This window comes from Trichoplax adhaerens, genomic scaffold (assembly GCF_000150275.1).
Source record: "Trichoplax adhaerens TRIADscaffold_23 genomic scaffold, whole genome shotgun sequence".
NCBI classification, from domain to species: Eukaryota; Metazoa; Placozoa; class Uniplacotomia; order Trichoplacea; family Trichoplacidae; genus Trichoplax; species Trichoplax adhaerens.
In genome coordinates this window covers 31471-52260 of record NW_002060964.1, presented here as the reverse complement: position 1 = coordinate 52260, position 20790 = coordinate 31471, and the positions used below count along the sequence as shown (strand labels likewise).

The 20790-nt window shown below is 33.2% G+C and overlaps 3 protein-coding genes across 3 annotated transcripts; 2 read left to right on the top strand and 1 right to left on the bottom strand.

Moving 5' to 3' along the window:
- Nucleotides 1-260: 260 nt before the first annotated feature.
- Nucleotides 261-3040, top strand: TRIADDRAFT_61311 (uncharacterized protein; the record flags this gene model as incomplete). Its single annotated transcript, XM_002117305.1, has 12 exons — nt 261-318; nt 671-741; nt 832-972; nt 1085-1196; nt 1288-1387; nt 1502-1608; nt 1704-1810; nt 1943-2007; nt 2113-2224; nt 2304-2398; nt 2490-2539; nt 2934-3040. 12 exons carry the CDS (start codon nt 261-263, stop codon nt 3038-3040), a joined length of 1125 nt encoding a protein of 374 aa, XP_002117341.1.
- A 699-nt stretch (nt 3041-3739) lies between these two features.
- Nucleotides 3740-7337, top strand: TRIADDRAFT_61310 (uncharacterized protein; the record flags this gene model as incomplete). The annotated part of the gene is made up of 11 exons (XM_002117304.1): nt 3740-3829; nt 4131-4248; nt 4575-4747; nt 4865-4972; nt 5081-5224; nt 5422-5577; nt 5728-5843; nt 5941-6019; nt 6385-6633; nt 6902-6987; nt 7103-7337. The coding sequence occupies 11 exons, from the start codon at nt 3740-3742 to the stop codon at nt 7335-7337; spliced, it is 1554 nt and encodes a 517-aa protein (XP_002117340.1).
- Nucleotides 7338-14757: 7420 nt separating this feature from the next.
- TRIADDRAFT_36680 (expressed hypothetical protein) lies at nt 14758-16196 on the bottom strand. The gene has a single exon (XM_002117253.1). The coding sequence runs from the start codon at nt 16173-16175 to the stop codon at nt 14925-14927; it is 1251 nt and encodes a 416-aa protein (XP_002117289.1). The 5' UTR covers nt 16176-16196; the 3' UTR covers nt 14758-14924.
- Nucleotides 16197-20790: the final 4594 nt, after the last annotated feature.

Sequence of the window (20790 nt, the reverse complement as noted above, 5' to 3'; positions counted from 1 at the left end):
AGCCACTTCTAACATTGGCTGGCTTGAAAGATATAATCCACAGTGATTGGCAAGTTTTTCGGCGTATATGGCGACCATGATGGTGGAGTAAATTTGTAGAGACGTTCTTAATAGACGGATTAAAAGGCCAAGAAGCAACTACTTGTGTTGATATTTGTGTAGAGGTGTGTGAAAATGAACTTTATTTCACTGATAAGTACAGTAATTGATATCTGAGTAAACTGATCGCTGTCCCATTCATATCTCCAACTGCAGGCACAATGTCGAATACTATGGCATTCTCCGCTATTGCGGTTATCCCTGGAAAATCAGTTAAGGGTGAGAAATATTATCTTTCCCCCAAACACGAAATTGTGCTGCCTTAGTCCAATATATAATCAATCAACTTGCACAGTACGGTATTGAATGAATTAGATGCACAACAGCAGCAACAGTTCTGTTATATACGGTATTACTGATATGTAAGTTATCATAGATTAGTGTTAGCTGTTACCCCATTTCTTACACAGGAATATTTTTACGGTCATTATGCAAATGATCAATCAGTGACTTCAATACGTGTGCGAGCGAGCAGTAAAGCCCGCGCAGTATGCAAGATAGATAAATCATACGTACAATACTCAGATTTTAACAATGTTCTGTAATCTAAAGAGCAATTCTTATCATGTAGTTTTTGGTAAAGCTATTCAATGTCTATCTAAAGTTGGAGACGAACTCTATGTCCAGATTAATGAAAATGGCGTATGTAAATTTATTTATTTATAAAAATACTTTGACAATAATAGTGGTACCGTGGCAAAATGAGTAAAACCAAACAATGATCTCTTGCAGATCGATTTACGAACAGTAAACTCATCCCGTTCCGCTTATTCCCGAATGGAATTCAAATCGCGCTTCTTTTCAACTTTTCGCGTTCGAGAATCAGACTCTGGTGGCAGTGACAGCATTTTAAAGTGCAAAATCAATATGAAGGTAAATGCACTAAATTAATATATCGTTAGTCATGCTGAAGCACTGCACACAAGACAATTCGGTAATAAAAACTGACATGTTGATTTCTTTGTTGACCGTACAACGAAAATAGCCTTGCCTGAATATCTTCAGATCATCAAGTACGGATAAAAATGTAAACAGCTGCTCGATTACTCTAGATGGAAATGAAAATCGTCTAAAATTTTTACTAGAATGTCGTTTCGGTTAGTTACAAGATAGGACTGCGGTGTAATACTTTTATTACTAAACACTACGATTGATATTATTTCATAACTTTTATTAACCTGTACCTAGGAATAAGAAAAGCTTTCGATCTCCTTTTACAAGATTGCGAAAGCTTGGAAGCAATGTTTACAAAAGACGACTGCCCGAATGCAATCGTTTCGCTGCCCAAGTATGACCTATTCATAAATATAAGAATTGATAATCCAGTTGATAGTTAAATCCAACAAATTTTTAGCGAGTATTTCAGTTCAATAACGGATTAACTATGACTTAATCACAAAAGGATATTCAGCAATACTATATGTAACTTCCACGCTTCGCAAGAAGAAATTACACTTGTTGCTACGAAAGAAAATATTATCATTAAGAACTATGTTGAAGATCAAGCAGGTACTTTATATTCCTTTACATTGGTTATTAGTAATGAGCTATGAAAGTATGTTCCAAGCAGTGAAATTTTTGTTACTAATTATTTCCCTGCGTAGAATTAATTAAAATGCTATATACAGAAATGAATCTGGCTACCCATGAATTCTTATCTTACGATGTCAAGACGGAAGGTGACATTACTTTCTGCCTAAAAGAATTCCGTGTAAGATCTTGCAAGAGATGTATTAGATGAGATATTATCTCCATATATATTACAATGAATTAAAATAAATGTTATCTTTAATATCGAATATAACTATCGTAATCGTACCGATGTATTTTAATATTCCAAAAGGCCATTGTTAGTTTTGGCGAATATACCGGCCAGCCTATTTCCATGCACTTTGAATCGGCTGGAAAGTATGAGTTACTTTTCTAGGCAATAGATAGCGATAATTCTTGTTCTTACTATGCTGATAATGATGTAAATAGAGGCTATAGCTAATGATTTGTAATACACGGTAGGCCAATCATGTTTCATATCGCGAAAGAGAATACATTTACAGCTGATTTCGTATTGGCTAGCTTAGTTGATACCGATACCCCATCGCAAAGGAGCAATGCTTTTCATCAAAATGTAGGTAGCAGTACAGATTTTGTACGGCAATGAACGACACATTATTTATATTGCTTGGACTATTAATCTTAAATCATAGACAACCAACCTAGACGATTCCCATTGTCACATTATCGAAGACTCTATCTTAGAAAAATCAAATCTTGAAGATGATTCAGCGACGCAGGATAAACGGTAAAAAGAGACGTACCCGGCTACTAAATTTTCCACTAGACCCTTACAATTCAAAAACTAGAAAAATACTCATGTCTTAATTCTTTATCAGTTCATCTGCACACTTAGCTCAGATAACTCAGAAAAGCAATGAAGAAGAAGGTGAGCCAGTCTTAATGATGTAATCTATAACTGACAAAACTATTACCACATCTTTACGTTTACATTTTTTGCAATGTGCTTATGACCATGAAAAGATGTAGATTCCGATGGTGATGCATTTATCCCTGGAACACCACCTCATAAAAAGGTTGTAAACTGAACATTGCCTGAACCTCATTTATTGCAAAATGTTGTAAATTGATAACAATATAATTGTATTGCTATATTGCATATCGTCTTTAACTTTGTAGATAAAATCTGTATTCTACGCTGGATCAGTTACCTCTATTCCGAATCCTACCGATAAGGCATGATATGTTTACGCGTTCTGAATTCTTAAAGTAGTTACTGTCAAATGATTGATAATAAAGCCACTTTATAATGAATTTTATAGGTCGGCGATATTTTAGTAATGGATACAGATTCCGAGGAAGACGTGTAATAGACTTTCTTTCGTGGATTTTTTGTGGATCCCAGTATCTTCATGATCGTCGAGGATAACGTTGAATAAAATGTATAGAACTGATTTTTATTTAGTTTTATTCTTAGGATTCTTATAGTTCTACTATGCAGAGTTATACCACATTTCTCTATCGAAGAGATAAAGTCATAGCGAGTACGAAATTTGCTACTCTTGTTTTGTCCACGCTAGATAATCTTATCTAATATGTGAATACTACTAGTAGCTATAGAAATATGAATGTAAGACTTTTATTTATCTATTTCATTTTTTACATGAGATATATTGCATTTGTATAAAGTTGTTATGGCGTAGTAATGATATTAATAATTGCTATAATCGTATTATTGTATTATAATATTACACGATCAAATGATCAAATAAACTAGTACAAGACAAGATGTCTTCAGTTCTATCGACCATTTATGTAGCGGTACCATTGTTAAATCAATAAAAATAATATTTAATTATATCTTTCTTGAATTACTCAACACGATATAATGGTTGCATTATACAGTACGTGTATTCTTGTGAAAACTGTCTTCGTTATCATGTTTTTAGCATCGACAGGAATATAATAAGTCATACCGCCTCCGTACTTAAGTTGAATTAAAAGATAATTAATTTAAACCAGTCTTGCGCTTTCATATAAATCCAATAACCTGATAAACAGTGCATATGCGAATGACCTTTGTTGCCATGACAACAACAGCAGTTATAATTAATTACTTGGTGTCAAGATGTCGGCGAAATCTTCACTACATAGCTTTCGCACTACACATTTACAAATATCAAATGAAGAAGATAGCCCGTCTGGTCGGCAATCAAAAGTGAGCGTGTACTTTTAAAAAGTGAAACTTGACGATATAGTTTGATTATTTTCCTATCGTGTCTTTCGGAATATTATTCGTTGAACTCATTTTCAGTCATGAAAAACGAAAGGCTATTGAATTAGCTGGTAACTTTGACTGCGCTTATTATAATATGCTGCAAAAAGCGATGATTAGTGTTGTTAGTGAATATTTTCAAGATACTAGTACTGTACTTCAAAATATAAATTGTCATTGGCATTCAATGTAATTAAACACAAGTGGTGTTATTGACGTATTTGATGTATTTTCAATGAAACAGAATTTTAATGAATCCACGGATGACGAACACGATGTTGAAGCCCATCTTGCTGTAGAAGATGATGACGATTCACTTGATATCGATGATTCTGGATGGGAAACTGATTTAGAAGTAGAAGGTACGTCTATTGATAAAGATGATCGCGCATATTCGTATAAGGTATTATTAATATGAGACTTGCCCTATGTAAGGAAGCAAATTTTAGTAACATGTCGGGTTTAATCGAATGTATGTCTTTATGGGCTTAAAAGTCGAAGCATAATCATAACAATTAATCTAAAACTTTATTAACACGGCCACTGATCCTTTTTTCACTATGAATACGATCAATACAGTATCTAAATTTGGGGATTTCCTGTCCAAGGATAAAATTACTTAACATTTTGTTTACCATCATATTGACTGGCTAAGTCACCAATAAGTTTTTTATTTCCTTAAACCTAGAATCGAAAGGCAATTATGATGATACAGGGAGAAAAACTTATATTGAAGCATGCCGTCTAATGAAAGTGACGCCAGTCTCCTTCTTTAGTAGAAATTTACACTTGACAGAAGTTGATCTAAAGCATCATGGCTTAGGTGCTGCAGGAGCAAAGGCGATAGCCATAACTCTAGTGGTTTGTCATCAGATATACGCAATTAATATAGAATCATAAATCAAGAGTTATAAATGAAGTTTCGATTACTTTTTTTATTCGAGCTAATAAATTACTACTTTGATCCCTATTCTATAGTCTAACACTAGTATACTTAAAGTTAATCTCGCCGACAATTGGATTGGAGATGAAGGTGGTTGTGCAATTGCTGAGATGATGAAAGAAAACTGCTACTTAACACATTTAGTAAGTATAGAATAAGTAAGCCTTTAGCTAATTCACATGCAATTTTCATACTGCTTCACTAATAGCATCGTGATAGGCTTAACGGAGTAATTATTTTTGCTTAACTAGAATATGGCTGGTAACCGTTTAAGTTATAAAAGTGGATTAGCTATAGCAGAAATGTTACAACAAAATGCGACTTTATTAGACCTTAACATAAGCAACAACGAATTCGATCTGCAACTTGCTTCAGAGTTTGCTGATGCATTCAGGGTAATTTATACTTTTAGATTTTATTATTTCACGTCATTGACTTATTACCTTATTATTCTTAAAGCTTTACTGCTACTTAGTAGTATCAATAATACATTGCCAGTAATATCGATTACGAATATTAGAGTGAATATAGTGTATGTTGGATACTAAATTTAACAGCATTTTAATAGCTATCATCTTTGTGAACTTTTAAGGCGAATACAAGATTAATCACATTCAATCTAAGTAAAAACAAATTTGATGAAAAGGCTGGAACAACTTTAGGGCCTGCTATTGGTTTTAATTCTTCAATTGAAAATCTTGATCTAAGTTGGAACGCATTTCGTAGAACGGGCGCTATTGCTATTGCAGTCAGTTTAAAGGTTCTTTGCAATTTCATTAATTTTGAAAACTAGATAACTCTAATTTTATTAATATTTTTTCGTAGTATGCTTTAATTAATACTTTAGTGTACGAAAATTGATTTCGCTTATTTTGTTCGACGGTTTCGTTATTTTTAGAATAATGTATCACTGAAGAAGTTGGATTTATCGTGGAATGGATTTGCAGACGAAGGTGCAATTGCTATGGGTGATGCCTTGAAACACAATAACGTGTTGCTAGAACTCGATCTAAGGTAAAGATACAATTTTATGTTCTATTCTATAGTATACTGTCTATTCTTTAGAATGTCATAAATGGGTTGAAAATTTCTTTTATTATCATAATTATAGCAATAATCGAATCTTCACACCGGGTATAGTAGGACTTGCAGAAGGATTAGCCGTAAATGAGACTTTAGAAATACTAAAAGTTAGTCCTTGATATTTTTCTAATGATAGTAAACGATCCGTAAATTAAATGTGAATATGCAATAGCATCTCTACGGTCATCGTAAGATAGAATGACACGAAAAATTACTGAATTGCTCACTCGATAAATTTCATTTTATGCTCTATCTACAGATCAGTTACAATCCAATTGAATGTTTTCCAGTATTAACTTTTATAAAGATGAACCTCGGCTCAGCTCTGCGAGAAATCCAATTATTTGTTAGTATAACCTATAGAATAGCATTGCTTCAACTTTGACCCTAAATAGACAAATTAATTATTTATAGAATTTATCGATATATCTTTTACGTCTATTCTTAGCATATGTATTTTGTTATCCCATAGAATGTTCAAGTCGATGAGCACTGCGAAGAAGTAATGAAAAGCATGAAAGAAACTCATCCAGATCTTAAATTTATCTATGGCGGTGGTGGTGCGCAGTTAGGAAGAAAAGGCCAACCTAAACGACGCCCTATGCAAATACTTCGTGAATATATTACAGATCAGAAGATGAGATTAATCGATTTCTTTTTTGCACTCGATAAAGATAAAAGTATGAGTATTACAAGAGACGAATTTAGAACTGGAATTAGGGTAAGGCTGTAATCCAACATGTGCATTCTTTATTCACTAGTTATGATATAGGATCATGTACCTTATACTGCTGATATAGTTTAGCACTCTTCACAATTGTATATGTACAGTATAACGGAATAGTTGCTAATTTATGGCAGTAAAATTTTAACATTAGCTGAAATACTTGTGCCATACATGGACTTGTTCAAGCTTGGTAGTCATTCCTTTTTCTTCACTTTGTCAAATAGCATAATATAATGAAATAATATTAAAATATTATTAATAGAGAACAAATGTGCCATTACGAGAAGAAGAACTTGAGCAATTATTAGATGAATTGGATAAGGATGGTGATGGAGAAATTAACTTTAGGTACGAAGGAAACACTATAGAATACTTTAAAATTGATATGGATTTATATCATAAAATTTGATTCAGATAAAATTTTAATATTGATTCACTTTGCACCAATGAATGTATATTACAGTGAATTAGTACTGGGAGCAAATACTGCAAAGGAAGGAGATCGCTTTCAACAAAAGGCAGAAAATTTAAAGCAAAAGGTACAAGAAGATAAAATTAGAAATATCCTATCGCCTCCAGATCGAGGTCGTAGTGATAGGTCAGGTTCAGTTTCTAAACGATTATCATCGCATTCTCGTTCTCGCTCTCGTTCTCGTTCACCAGCCATACGATCGCCTTCGCCTACATCCAATTCTTAAATTTCTACTGCGAATATCTACAAAATTTAGTAACCATCTAGAATGATTAATATTCTATTTAATATCCATTAATATTGTATCATTGCGTTCAATCTTCAATGATCCTCCATCATCCTACTAAATGCTTGATTGTCAAAACGCGTTTATTATCGAGTTCTGTCAATCCTATAAAGTAAAAATTAACCTGTAATAGGATAATCTATAAAAGAATTATAATAAAGAAATTGAATGATATTTATTAATAATTAAAAATATTTTTAATAATGTACAATATTATCAACTTAAATAATACGAGACGTGATCTTATTTCCTATCTATTCTAAATTGAATCGGAAATCAGTTTCTGCGATAGATATACGCGTAGAGTGGCTCTTCTAGATCAATAAAGGATTATTGTATCTTATAATGTATACGACAAATTTTATTGCCTTCGTTTCTTATATATTTTTGTATAATTTAATCATAGCCGCCCATAGATGATAAGAGAACTTTTATTAATTTTAATTAGGATTTCAATTCTATTATAAGTTCTGTCATTCATAACCATCTTACGAACGTATAATAGATTTATTAACGTCATATTCTTAATTAGGTTATTGTAACTATTCAACTCAGTCACGCATTAATTTAAAGATCAATCTCCTATAAAGTCGACGAATAGACTTGTACAATTTGTTAGATACTTGCAGTTTTTCAATGAGTAAGGCAGTCTAATTATCACGAATTCTTTCGTGGTATATGTGGATTGAGAAGCTTGATTAATTTAAATAATAAGTGAAATATAGATTTTCGTAATGTTAATTCTGTTATAGCATATAGAGTTTATTTTGAGCAGTAGGAAGGAAAAAATACACTAAGCCTTCACTTAACCTGAAGATAATTTACAACGATCAGACGCGATAATTTAATGCTAACCTAAATCCTGGAAACGCTTCAATATTAGATATTTTTACGCAATCTTAACTAGTTCCAAGATATTCGTATATGGTGTCGTATTGGAACCTATTGCAGATCAATACAGATTAATTAAAATAATGATTATTGTCTGTCATGTATACATATTAGCTAATAGGATTAGAAGTTACTCATTTGCTCAACCCTCTCAAGAGATTTGCTAGTTCATAGATCGTACTTGCAATCTTATGCAGCGTAGACAAGATACTAACTTAAAAGCAGTATGACAGTTTTAAAGATACCGCGGTATTTTCGAGGTGGTTTCTCTTCCAGCTAACTACCATTGCCAGATGGTCATTTATGATTTCATCTGAGAGCATTATACAGTGGAATCTTTAAATGATAGTAATTGAAGTCAAAATTGAGAAATTACTTCTATTTCATGTAGTGCCGTACAACAACTTTTTGTTTTAATACCAGTATATTTCAATGATCTACCTCTAGTGACCGGACTATTAAGTCTAGAATTATTCTAACTCAATGCGCCTTATATTAGTTACCTACGTTATAACAAGACAAAGCATATCCAAAATCAGATCGGTAGTAATACTGTTCGTACTTTGTTAAAATATTGGATAATTTCGAGCATCCATTTGTTTTCAATACCAGTCTATTTAGTAATCTACATCTAGTAACTGGACGGTTAAGTCTAGAATCATCCGAATCCCAAGCAACTTACACCTTATGTTTCATATATTGCAATAAGATAAAACATATCTGAAATCAAATCGGTCGCAATGTTTTTCGTACTTTATTAAAATATTGGATAACTTTAAGCCTATTTATTTATTTTCGATGAGATTTAGTTGTAAAATACGCACACGTTAAAGTGAGATTGATTAATAACTCATTTTATACGTTATGCTACAGCATACGTATATTCTATAAAGACAAAATGGATCCAAAATCAAGCGATCCAAATACTTCTCTTACTTGTTAAATATTGTATAACTTCTCGTTTCGTAACTTTTGATCGTAATGCCGGGTTTATTTCAAAATTGTATCTAAACTGTTGTATGTCAAAAGTGAAAATTACCGAAAGAATAACTAAATCAATGGAGAGAATGTGATACCACGGTAGTAAAAGTAAAAAATCTCAGCATGTTAGGAAAAATTATTAGAGAAGCACTCTGCACCTATATTAGATGCTAGATAGTTTTCTTTAAAACTAATTAGAATCAATTTCAAGTCCCATCTAGTGTAGAAGTATTTTATGCAATGGCTACCTTTATTAAGTCACGTTGAAATTTTATGGTAAATCTACGTGATTAAGATATAAGTAATGCTGGCCATTTCTTTTATCAATATCAACCAAAGCAATGCAATAGTTATCTTTCCTCAAGAAACGTTTAAGATGGATAGTCAGCTAGCATTATTAAGATGATATTGATCACTCTTGATATCGATAATAATAAGCTTATTGCAATGGCTACTTTTCATCATGTAATATTTGGAATATAGAGTAAGATTATTAAAAGTGATAATTTATACTAAAGGTGCATTATTATTACTAGTTGAGTTCTCGTTCAAATGAACGAGAACATATACTGCACAATATATTATACTGAATAAAATTCAGAGCTACCACTGCCAATTTTACTTGATTTTTTAAACGATCAGTAATCTATTATAATTGATGGAATATTGCTACAGGGCGAAATTCTGTTATAAACCTTTCAATACCTAATGTATGTATATTTTAAACTATTTTTATTGTTCACATTTAGTGAACCATGACGGGAAAAACTTCCAATTTGGTCTTTTTCGGAGTCTATTACTAGTGGCAATATTTCAAACATTAGTCAAAATAGGCTCCGTTTGTACTCTCATCAACTGCAGTAAATTTGCGGATTTAGTGCTAAATGGAGTCAAAAAAATTGCCATTTCTTATGTGATTGGAAAAATGACTGTTTTGTCTACAAATTATGTTATAGCATAATGCTAATAGATTAAGCTAGTTAAATAGATTTAAAATATTTAGCATCATTATTAGACGATATTAAATTACCAATTACTACACTATGAATGAAATTGAAAAGTTAGCCTTTTCTACACTCAAGCCACACTAATTTCGTCATTATTACCCTCGACGTAGCTCACTGATTTCTCATTTCTAATCCAAACCGACTGCAGATGACGACGAAACCCATATAAAACTTGAAATAGAGAGTTAACGTTTATACTAAAATCTGTTTGATTCCATCCTCTGATCACTAATTCCTTCATCTAATTAATTTTTGCGTCACTCCTTTCTATGGCAGTAATTTTTCTGGTCTAGTGAAATATAAAAAAGCCGCACTGATTTTTCTAAGAGTTACCCTTAACTTTGCTTATTTATTCATAGTTTCTAATCCTAGCTATGGTAGATAGCGAAGCCTTTTTGATTTAAACCTGCTATAGAGAGCTGGTATCCATGCCAAAATTTATGCCCTTCTATTCGTTGATTGTCATCTTCTTCATCTAAGTAATTTTTATATTAATTAGTCGCTGATGTAGCGATTTTACTGATCTGGTGCAACTTTCAAAAACTGTGATGATTTCTCAATTATTATCCCCTATTTTGCTCATATCGCTACATTTTCTAACCCGAGTCATAGCAGGTTATGAAAATTTAAATTTGAAACAAACACCTTGTGGTTTATATTCACGCAAACTGATTTACTAGCATTCTCTTATTAATTATTATTTCCTCCGTCTGAGCAATTATTGCAACACTCAATTCCTGTTTTAAATTTACTGATCTAATGTCACATTTAGTAACTCATGTTGATTTCCTAATTATTATTCTCAACTGCTCCTCAATTCACAGTTTCTAATCCTAGCTATAGCAGTTGGCGAACCCCTATTAAACTTGAAAAAGAGGGCTAGTATCTGTGCCAAAACTTATTTGCTTGCATTCTCTTTTTCTTTATACGAGTATATGTAAGCAGTTTTTGAATTTCTTAATCCCTGTCGTAGTAATTTAATGATATATCGCTGCTTTTAAAAACCGCATTGATTTCATAATCACTATGTTCGACTTTACTCATTCATTTACAGCTTCTAGTCAAGGCCAGAGCGAATGACGAAACCTTCTTAGCTTGAAATATTACGTGTTACAGACCACTATATATTAATATTAAATATTATAAAGTCATCTAATTTACGTGTACCTACAATTGTTAAATTATGATTACTTACTTCTACAATACTGAACATATCATATCATTATAGTTTCCTTAATGCAGCAATTTTTGTACGTTTTTTTCTCAGTCCTCTTTTATTTTAATAGTGGGATCAATCCAAATATTAAAAAATACTAAGCCTAATTAGCGGTATTCATCCATAGGCAATATAAACATGATCTGAAAGACATTGGCCTAGTCTACCGACTCATTATTAATGCAAACCAAGGCGCTATTCTACAATTAATTTAACGAATAGTAGGGAAAAAAATGGACTTATTTCATATTGAATCAACATGGCCACGAGTCATCGCTGAAAGTAATCCATCTCGCCGATGTTTTCTTTCTGTTGTTATTTACCCTACTCTAGCAATTGAAATTGTTTATTTTGGATACCAATTATCACATTGAGTCATCATCATGCCTAGCCAAATACTTGAGTAGAATAACGCATGGAATAATTTTCATAATAAGATCAATTTTACTGATTGTGTTCACTAATGAGCTAATCATGCGTTATTGAAGGAGAAAACGTTTTCATCATGTGTAGCTTATTAGCTCGATGGATAGTCCGTTCGAATAAAGTCCAAATTATCAGCTGTTTACCTAATGTTGATGTCTTGATGAAGGAGTGGAGATATTTAAAAAGTGATGAACAATTCATGATTATCATGCATTATTTGTATATAATTTTATGTAGAGCTGTATATCAATCGTTTGCTTGGGAAATGGCCATAAAATCGTTCCTTTTGAGCGCCATAGGATTGCGTCTACTCGTAGAGAAGATCTTAATCAAAACCAGTCTTGTTGCAGTTTTTATTTTTTTCAGCTAGAGACAATAGTGATTTGGCTGTCAAGAAAAAGTAGAGTATTCAATTGGCATTTATTTTCACTTAATTCAATCACTCCTCTCATTGTAACTTAAGTGATTGCTAACCATCAATGAGTTATTCATTGAGCGCAGCAGGGATGGTAGCGCCATCATTTTCATAAAGCAATTGAATGATGATCTCGTTATTAATTAGATAGAAAAATACACAGATCAAATATTAACATTAATCATAGCACTTCTGGAAGGAAGGGCAAAGCGAAAGACTATTGTCTTGTAAATAAAAGAATAAACGTGTTGAACTGTACAGGGTCATGAATACTAATTTCATGAAGATATTCTTGCAATGATAGCATCAAAGGCGCGCTTGATCGTAGTGGAAGCACTCGATAGCCATAATCTATTTATTTGCCGTTGCGATTTGTTTTCATTTTGAAGGGTAGTATTGATCGTGATTGCAATGTAACTCAAGAAGTTGCCTTGCATGGATTTTACAGACTGACTATCTAGTCAACTGCAATGTAGCTATTAAAAATGTTAATCCCTAGAAATAACATACTTCACAGTAAGAGGTCATAAATACAAAATGTTCTTCCAATGATTACATTTAATTTAAGTTTGGATTAATCCATGGTATTTTTTTTAGTAGTTAGTTTATAATCAATCGCACTCTACATACGCAAAAGAAAACCCGATGTTCGTCAAAAGTATAAAATGTTTTTCTGTTGAAAGCGGCCCAATTAATTAATCAATTTGTTCGACTGCTTAAATAGTTAATTTCTCTTTCTTTTCAAATGGCAATACAGGATTTGTAAATTGTATGGACGTCTTATTAGCTTTTTAAAGCTGGCTATTTAGTCTAGTTCATAATGTAACTTGCTTTACTGTAGGTCATGTGTTCAGAATGTTCTTCCTATGAAGGCATTCAAAATTTTGATCAATCCTTTAGTCTGCCAAAATCGTTCCTCTTCTTTTCGAATGAAGGTAATTAATGTAGCACAACATAGTGAAATAGTCTACAGTACATATCACAAGTAAGCAAGTATCACGAGTGGAGGGGAGGGGATCCATTACTTGTGCTGATCTCTTGCACGACTTTCCAGACTGGGATATTTAATCTACTTGCAGTTAAAGCAGAAACTTCCTTTACTACAGAAAAGCATGAATACAAATATTTTCTCTCAAGGATGGCTTTCAACTTGGATTAATCCTAGTTTACATACTTAGGGTGGCTCATTTCCGTAAAGTATTTAAAATAAACGATTCTCCTCGATTATTCATTGACAGTATAAGGTAAAATTTAAGTATAAATAATTAATAAATCAAATTTCAGCAAAATCTGTTAAAGTCAGTCTACCTAGGCAAAGAAAAACCCGATAGCAATTTAGTCTGCCGTTCTAGTAATCTTCTTCATAAATGGCAGTCTTGGTATGTCATAATCAATCCATCTTCTTCAGCTGATCACTCTACTGGCCAATCATGATAGCAATAGTTTTCTTAGGCTTCAAAACTGGCCGTCTCATATACTGATTTTGGGCAGGTTTTTCCTTTCTTTCCTAGTGAGTTTATTGCCATCGTTTCTTGTTACCATAGCTTCAAAAATCCTCCAGTATCAAAGATTTCTTTACACATCTCCTTAATTAATTACTGGCTAATCGCGATAGCTTACGAGTAGTTTAATTAGTCTTTCAAACTAGCCGTCCGATAAACTTTCCTTCGATACTTCCCTATCCATTGCGTCGTAGCTAGCGATTTTTTTTTCAGTTCAAAAATTCTCCAATATACGGAAGTATCTATCTATAAATGATTACTTCATAAGTTGCGTTACTAGCCCTGACAGCGTCGTTTATCTAGGCTTGAAAACTACCCCATCAATCACAAAAATTCTCACAAACATTTCCCACTTGCATAAAGTCATAGCTATCGAATTTTATTAGCTTAAAAAATCGTCTGGTAGAAGTATACAACCGATCATGGATGATGACAAATGAGCAGAAACAGCACTATGATACTCGCAGAAGGACATCATGACAGTGTAATCGCCAGAAGCAAGAAAATGCCTAAAGCTATCACTAAAGGAGGTTTTGTAGTTCAATTAAATACGACATAACTAATCTATCTACGCTTATCAAGTAGAGAAGTAGAATTTCCTACATAAAGAGTTAAACTACGCTTAAAACCATAAGGATAACGAACAATCGATGAAAAAGTGCATCACCTAAAGTGCCTGAGTAGAGCTGACTCATTGCCGTCAGATGATTGACGCCATTAGGTCAAGAAGTTTAACATGATAAATTAAAAGCGAAGGCAATAAGAAGAAATGGGATCAATTTCATTATATTTAAGTAGAAGATCAACAGTCATCAGTAGTTCTTGACACCAGCAAGAATAACAACTTAATTAAATAAAATGAACCTGTGTAGAAGGATACACTAAGAAAACTCATAGAGATGAGAAATTAGCACGGAATTGAATCCAACTACAGTACAATTAAGACAAACATTTTTTCAACGCAATTTATACATTCCATTTTTACTTAACCAATGACTGAAAATCAAGAGAAGGAAAATAGCAAGAGATTAACTACAATGCAAAGTGAGTCATTCTACTAGCAGGCTACTCGGAAGCAATGGCACTAAACTAGAAAATAAAACCGACTAAAGAGGTCAAAAGTAAAGCTATAAGATAGAGATTGGACTGGATGGTAAAACCCTGTCCAGTTGAAGCAGTCACTGGAACAGTTGCTTGTGTTGCTGTGACGGCTTGTAGAGTAAAATTGACGACTGTCACCTCGCTATTACTGGAAAGTTCAATTAATTGAGTAGTTTTAACATAGCCAGAAGCAGTCACATCGATAGTATGCTTTCCTTGCACTAACAGCCTCCAATAATCGCCATCTTTAGCCGAGATGACTGTATGAGAGTTGCCACGGACGGTAATGGTAGCATTGGAAATTGGCTTGCCTTGAGAATCAAGGACAAAGCCTTTGACTCCCATATGAACTGCTTTAATATATTGAATCAATGATTTTTGATTACGCTGCCAAAATTGAGGTAATTGGTCACTAGTTGGATATTTGCAACACGATACTTCGATCGTGGTTTCAAAGCAATTGGATTGCAAGTAATTATAATCTTGCATGCTTCCTTGAATAGCATACCATGCGGCGCCATTAATAATGCCGTCTTTGAAATACTCGGTATCATTCACAGTGCAGTTGGGCATGCCGATATGCATGGTAGGATGCGCATAGGAATAAATTTTGCTAATGGTACGATAGAGTTCATCATCAGGACATCGATTATACGTGGTTCGATCGGTATAATTGGATGGTAGATTATCATAAGGATAGACAGTAACAACCGTTCCACCGTGAAGATTAGCTGATAAAACAAATGGTAAACTTTGTATCCATTGCATGACAGCAATTGTTTCTGGCTGTAATGGATGGGATAGATTTTTCACTGGAATATACTGATCGGGGAAATTACGATTGAGATCTACACCATTGCGATTATATCGTCCAAGAACACCAGTACAATTGCCTTCATAGGACATTTCGAAACCGTCAGGATTCATAGAAGGCAAAATGTGAATTCGAGTATTATCTAACAACCAAGTAATTTCATTATCGGTACCATAACTTTCCAATAAATGGACAGACAAATATAATAACAGTTCACGACCAATCACTTCATTGCCATGCATATTGCCGACATATTTAAATTCAGGCTGGCCCGGTACATGTCGATCAGGATTAGCACTAATGGCCAAGACGTTAAGATCGCGTCCATCGACCGATTTACCAATGCTGTACAATTTGGTTAAATGAGAATATTTCTGGTTGAGATCTTGCAGCAAAGCTGTCATACTTGTATAATTATGATACATGAAATAAGTGGAGTTAATAGCGCTACTAGATGTTGCCATCAATAAGCCTATTGCTACCATCAAGCAGAAATGAACTGATTGAGCCATGATGTCGTCCTACTTTGGCAAAGAAGGATAAATGAGTGAAAAATACGCAGAATTGTAATTTGGACGGAATTGAAAATTTTTTTTTGTTCACTTACCGTCTCTTTCTCTCACCTTTTCAAATGATGCTGAACAATATGATGGTATAAATTATTTATTCTAACCTTTTGAGTACTTGCAATATGACGAAATAAATTAAAAATCTCTCTTTTCACTTAGTGATAATAACTAGTATCTCCATTCCTTCAATGAAATTACGTAACCCCAGGCCAATGCCGCAACGCGCACACGGGTTTTGTTTTCTTTTTTTGTCTCTTTTCCAATGCTCTTTCTTTCTTTCAACTTTGAACTGTTCTAATATGATCAGATGATAATGAAGGAGTATTTGTTCTTGTCTATTTAATCAACAATCGATTTGATTGCTTGAAACAATAACCAGGAAGTTTTCTCACTCGATAATCTATCCAAGATTGCGAATAACTTGAACGCAAACTAATTATCTATCTGTTTTATTTACATCCCCTTTCATCATTATCCATTGGTTGCCGGTTTTACTTTAAAATGAAAGCTTTTGTATTGATTGCGAACTGACGTCATAGACATGATTGATCGATTCTTTGAGAATAAATCTGATGATGCCTAATCGGAGTGATTGCCTTTTTTAATGGATAACATATTATGTTTAGAGCCACCCTAATGCAATTGATTATGACCGATTGGACAGGTTGATTATCGTTGAATTTCAAGGCGATATGATGGCCGATGTTCAACGCTATTAGCTGTCGTCATGTTTAGAAAATGAATCATGATGATTGCGATCAATTTTGGCGTTAATGGATTATCCTATATACGCTCCATACGCTGATTTTCTGTTGATAGACTATCGGCTATTCTTCTTCCATTTCAACACTTTTTTGTTCACTTTTGGTCCAATTTAATTGACAATCAAGGATCAATACAATTCTATTCTCAAAAAGCAATTTTTCACTCTAGGGGTATCAGTAGTTATGCTTTCCTCACATCAGTAATTCATTTCTTTGTCTGGTTGTCCTAAACAAGCAACAATCTATCTAATTACACCTACAAAGATAATTGAATTTGGTGGCGATTGAATCCAACCGCTTTCTTGTCTTATTGAAATACCCATAGTATAAATTGATTTATCTTCGAAGCAAAGGATGCCTTCCATCAGTCACCCATTCGGCTAAAATCACACCCAACCAACAGATGCGTCCTAATGTAGACAAATCTTTTTTCAATCATGGACAATAACCATTTGAAAAGTAGGAAGGAATCAATAGGAAATAAGAAATGCAATAACGGGCCCATTGATATGAATGCTTTTGTTGCGCCTTAAATTTTGATCTTTCATTCTCATTATTATCATGCAAAATAGACTTGGTTCGGAAAAATGTATTTCTTGACAGCTGCTGATCATGTCGATACAATCCATGCTTTAACTAGCGATGGAAGGAAACCAGTACTTTCGACTTGGCAAGAATGATGTCATGAAGAGGAGACCTTTTTCTACATGTCTTAAATTGTTTATTTACATACGTATAACAACAAGAGTGGTAATCGGAGTCGGAATGATTATCAATTAAGCTTCAATCTTATTCATGGCCATATAATACCACAAGTGCTACTTAACTAGTCTATCCTAACTGGGTTATAACTTTTAATCAGGCCATCATCGACCGATACGAATTTAACAAGTCGGCAAAATGTATCCGTTAAATTAGAATGGAAAGAAATTGAAATTATTGTTTACGGAGTAAAGTTTTGCTATTTTACATCAGCCATGTTGCCCCTATTCCAACTCGGTGATACATATGGTAGCAATCTACTTACAATCGTTTGACAAAGTCGACAAATGCGTCGATTAAACTAGAATCGAAGGCAATTGTTATCACGATATTTTACATCGATTATTTTATCTCTATTCCAACTCGGTTATAACCAGGTCGCAATCTATTTGCAATCTTCTCACGGTACTACGTGGGTAAAATGTATCATTTCTATTACAATCTACTATAATCGCGAGGTTTTAAATACGTTCTATATATATCAACTAAATCTGTATCGAGGGAAATTGACATCATTGTTTTCAGTGAAATTTTGCAATATTGACATCTACCACTTTAACAGATATTCCAATTCGGTTATTATAGTAAGTCGGCAAGTCATCAATTCAATTGTAATAAACTGTAATAGTACACTTTCAATTAATTATATCTCTACATCAATTAAATTCGAATCGATGGAATTTGACATGATTGTTTACTATAATGTTTCGCTTTTTTTACATCTTCTAAGCATACTTTAACAGCTATTCCTACTCGGTTGTTGCATTTAGTCGGTAAATTATAATTATAAATAGCAGTTTGATTATAATCTACTCTAATCGAGCAATTTTAATCATGTTCTATATATCAAATAAATCAGTGTAGAGGAAAATCAATATTATTGTTTTAAGTAAAATTTTGCTATTTTGACATTTACTACTTTAACAACTATTCCAGTTCGCTTATTACAGTAAGTCGATAAATCAGTAGTTCAATTATATTCTACTCTAGTCGTGCAGTTTCAATCATGTTCTAAATATCAATTAAATCAATACAGCATTGAGGAAAATCGATGTTATTGTTTTCAGTGAGATTTTGCTATTTTTACATCTACTATTTTAACAGGTATTCCAATTCGCTTCTTACAGTAATTCGATAATCCAGCAGTTTAATTACAATAGTTTACTCTAACCATACAGTTTTAATCATACTCTATTCTATGTATCAATTAAGTTAGAATCAAAGGAATTAAGGTCATTGTTTTCAGTAAAATTTTACTATTTTGCATCGATTACTTTAACAGCTATACCAACTCAGTTATAACTTCGTCGCAATCTTTTTATCATAGTCTCACGGTACTACGTCAGAAAATGCATCAGTTCAATTATGATTAACTGTAACATTCAATTTTAATCATATTCTACAGTATACATCCACTAAATTAGAATCGAAGGAATTAACATCATCGTTTACTATAAAGTTTTTCTACTTTCCATTCACTATTTTAAAAGCTGCGGGTAATTCAACTTGGCTATAATCTGGTCGCAGTTTCTTTACAACATTCTCACGGTCTTAATTAGTCAAAAAATGCATCCGCTAAATTATAATCTACTCTAATCTTTGCAGTTTCAATCAAGTTCTATGCGTAAGCTAAATTAGAATCGAGGGGAATTGACATTACTGCTTACTTTATAATATTGCCACTTTTACGTCTACTGCTTTAAGCGCTATTTCATCTTAGTTATGCACATACTGACCACCGTAAGTTACAACGTGCATCAGCCAAATCAAAATCGATAGAAATTTGCGTCAAAGCTTCTTCCTTTTTGCCAGGTTCAAATTTAATTTATGAGTTTACCTCTATTCCAACTTGGTTATAACATGATCACAGTCTATTTGCATCATTCTTACTAATACAATCAGCAAACACATAGGCTGGAATCGAAAGGAATTGACAGTATTGTTTTTTGTAAAATTTGGCTTACTTTTGCACCGACTATTTTGGCTTTAATCCAACTGGGTTATAAGATAGTCGCAATTTATTGGCAACATTCCGACGGTACGATGTTAGCAAAATGCATCAGTTAAATTGTACAAGCTCTGTTCTACTTGTGCAGATTCAATCATGCTAAGACCATTAGAATCGAAGAGAATTGATATCATTGCCGTTTGTAAAGTCTTGTCATTTTTACATCGATTATTTTATCTCTATTCCGACTCAATGATGTACATGGTCCAAATCTATTTGCATCATTCTTATCAATATTTCGATTGGATTACTCCGTACCGGTGCCTGCAGCTCACAATAAACTCGAGAATATTATCAATCTTTCCTTAACGGAAAGATTAATCCATCTACGATATCATCTCCAGCTTCAGCTAGTAACTACTCCAAAGTGTAGTAATGCATTAGAACAATGATTTAACCGCTTATGGGCGTGAGATTCGCACAATTTTGATCACTTAAATAGGTTTTATCTCGTCGTGAGGATTGAATAAGGTAACACTCTTGTTGGATGATGTTAACATTTGCTGCCGGCAATGGAACTTTTTAGGATTAGTAGCTTTTGTTTCTTTCGTTTGGACCAATCCATGTGATTATGAGCCTATCGATCTCCATGGAAGTATTGAAGAAATGATAAAAGCGAGTAACAGGTTTAATCTTGTGCATTCAAGTAGGATATCCTACTTGAATTCTCTACCCGAGTAGAAGAACAGAGGCTTTGGATATCATACTATAGAATAATGAGGCTAGAATTGATTGCATCTTCACCTGCAGCACGGCTTCATATATATATGTATGATGTTAATCAATTTATAGATATGCGTAAAAATGGAAAAAGACTCATTAAAGAGTAATATCAAGGCAATCTCTATTTTTAATTGCATTGCATTTTACCCTTTTCGATAGGCGACAGCCGAATATGATGGTATTAAAACTCGTACGTATAAAATTTTACTTGAAA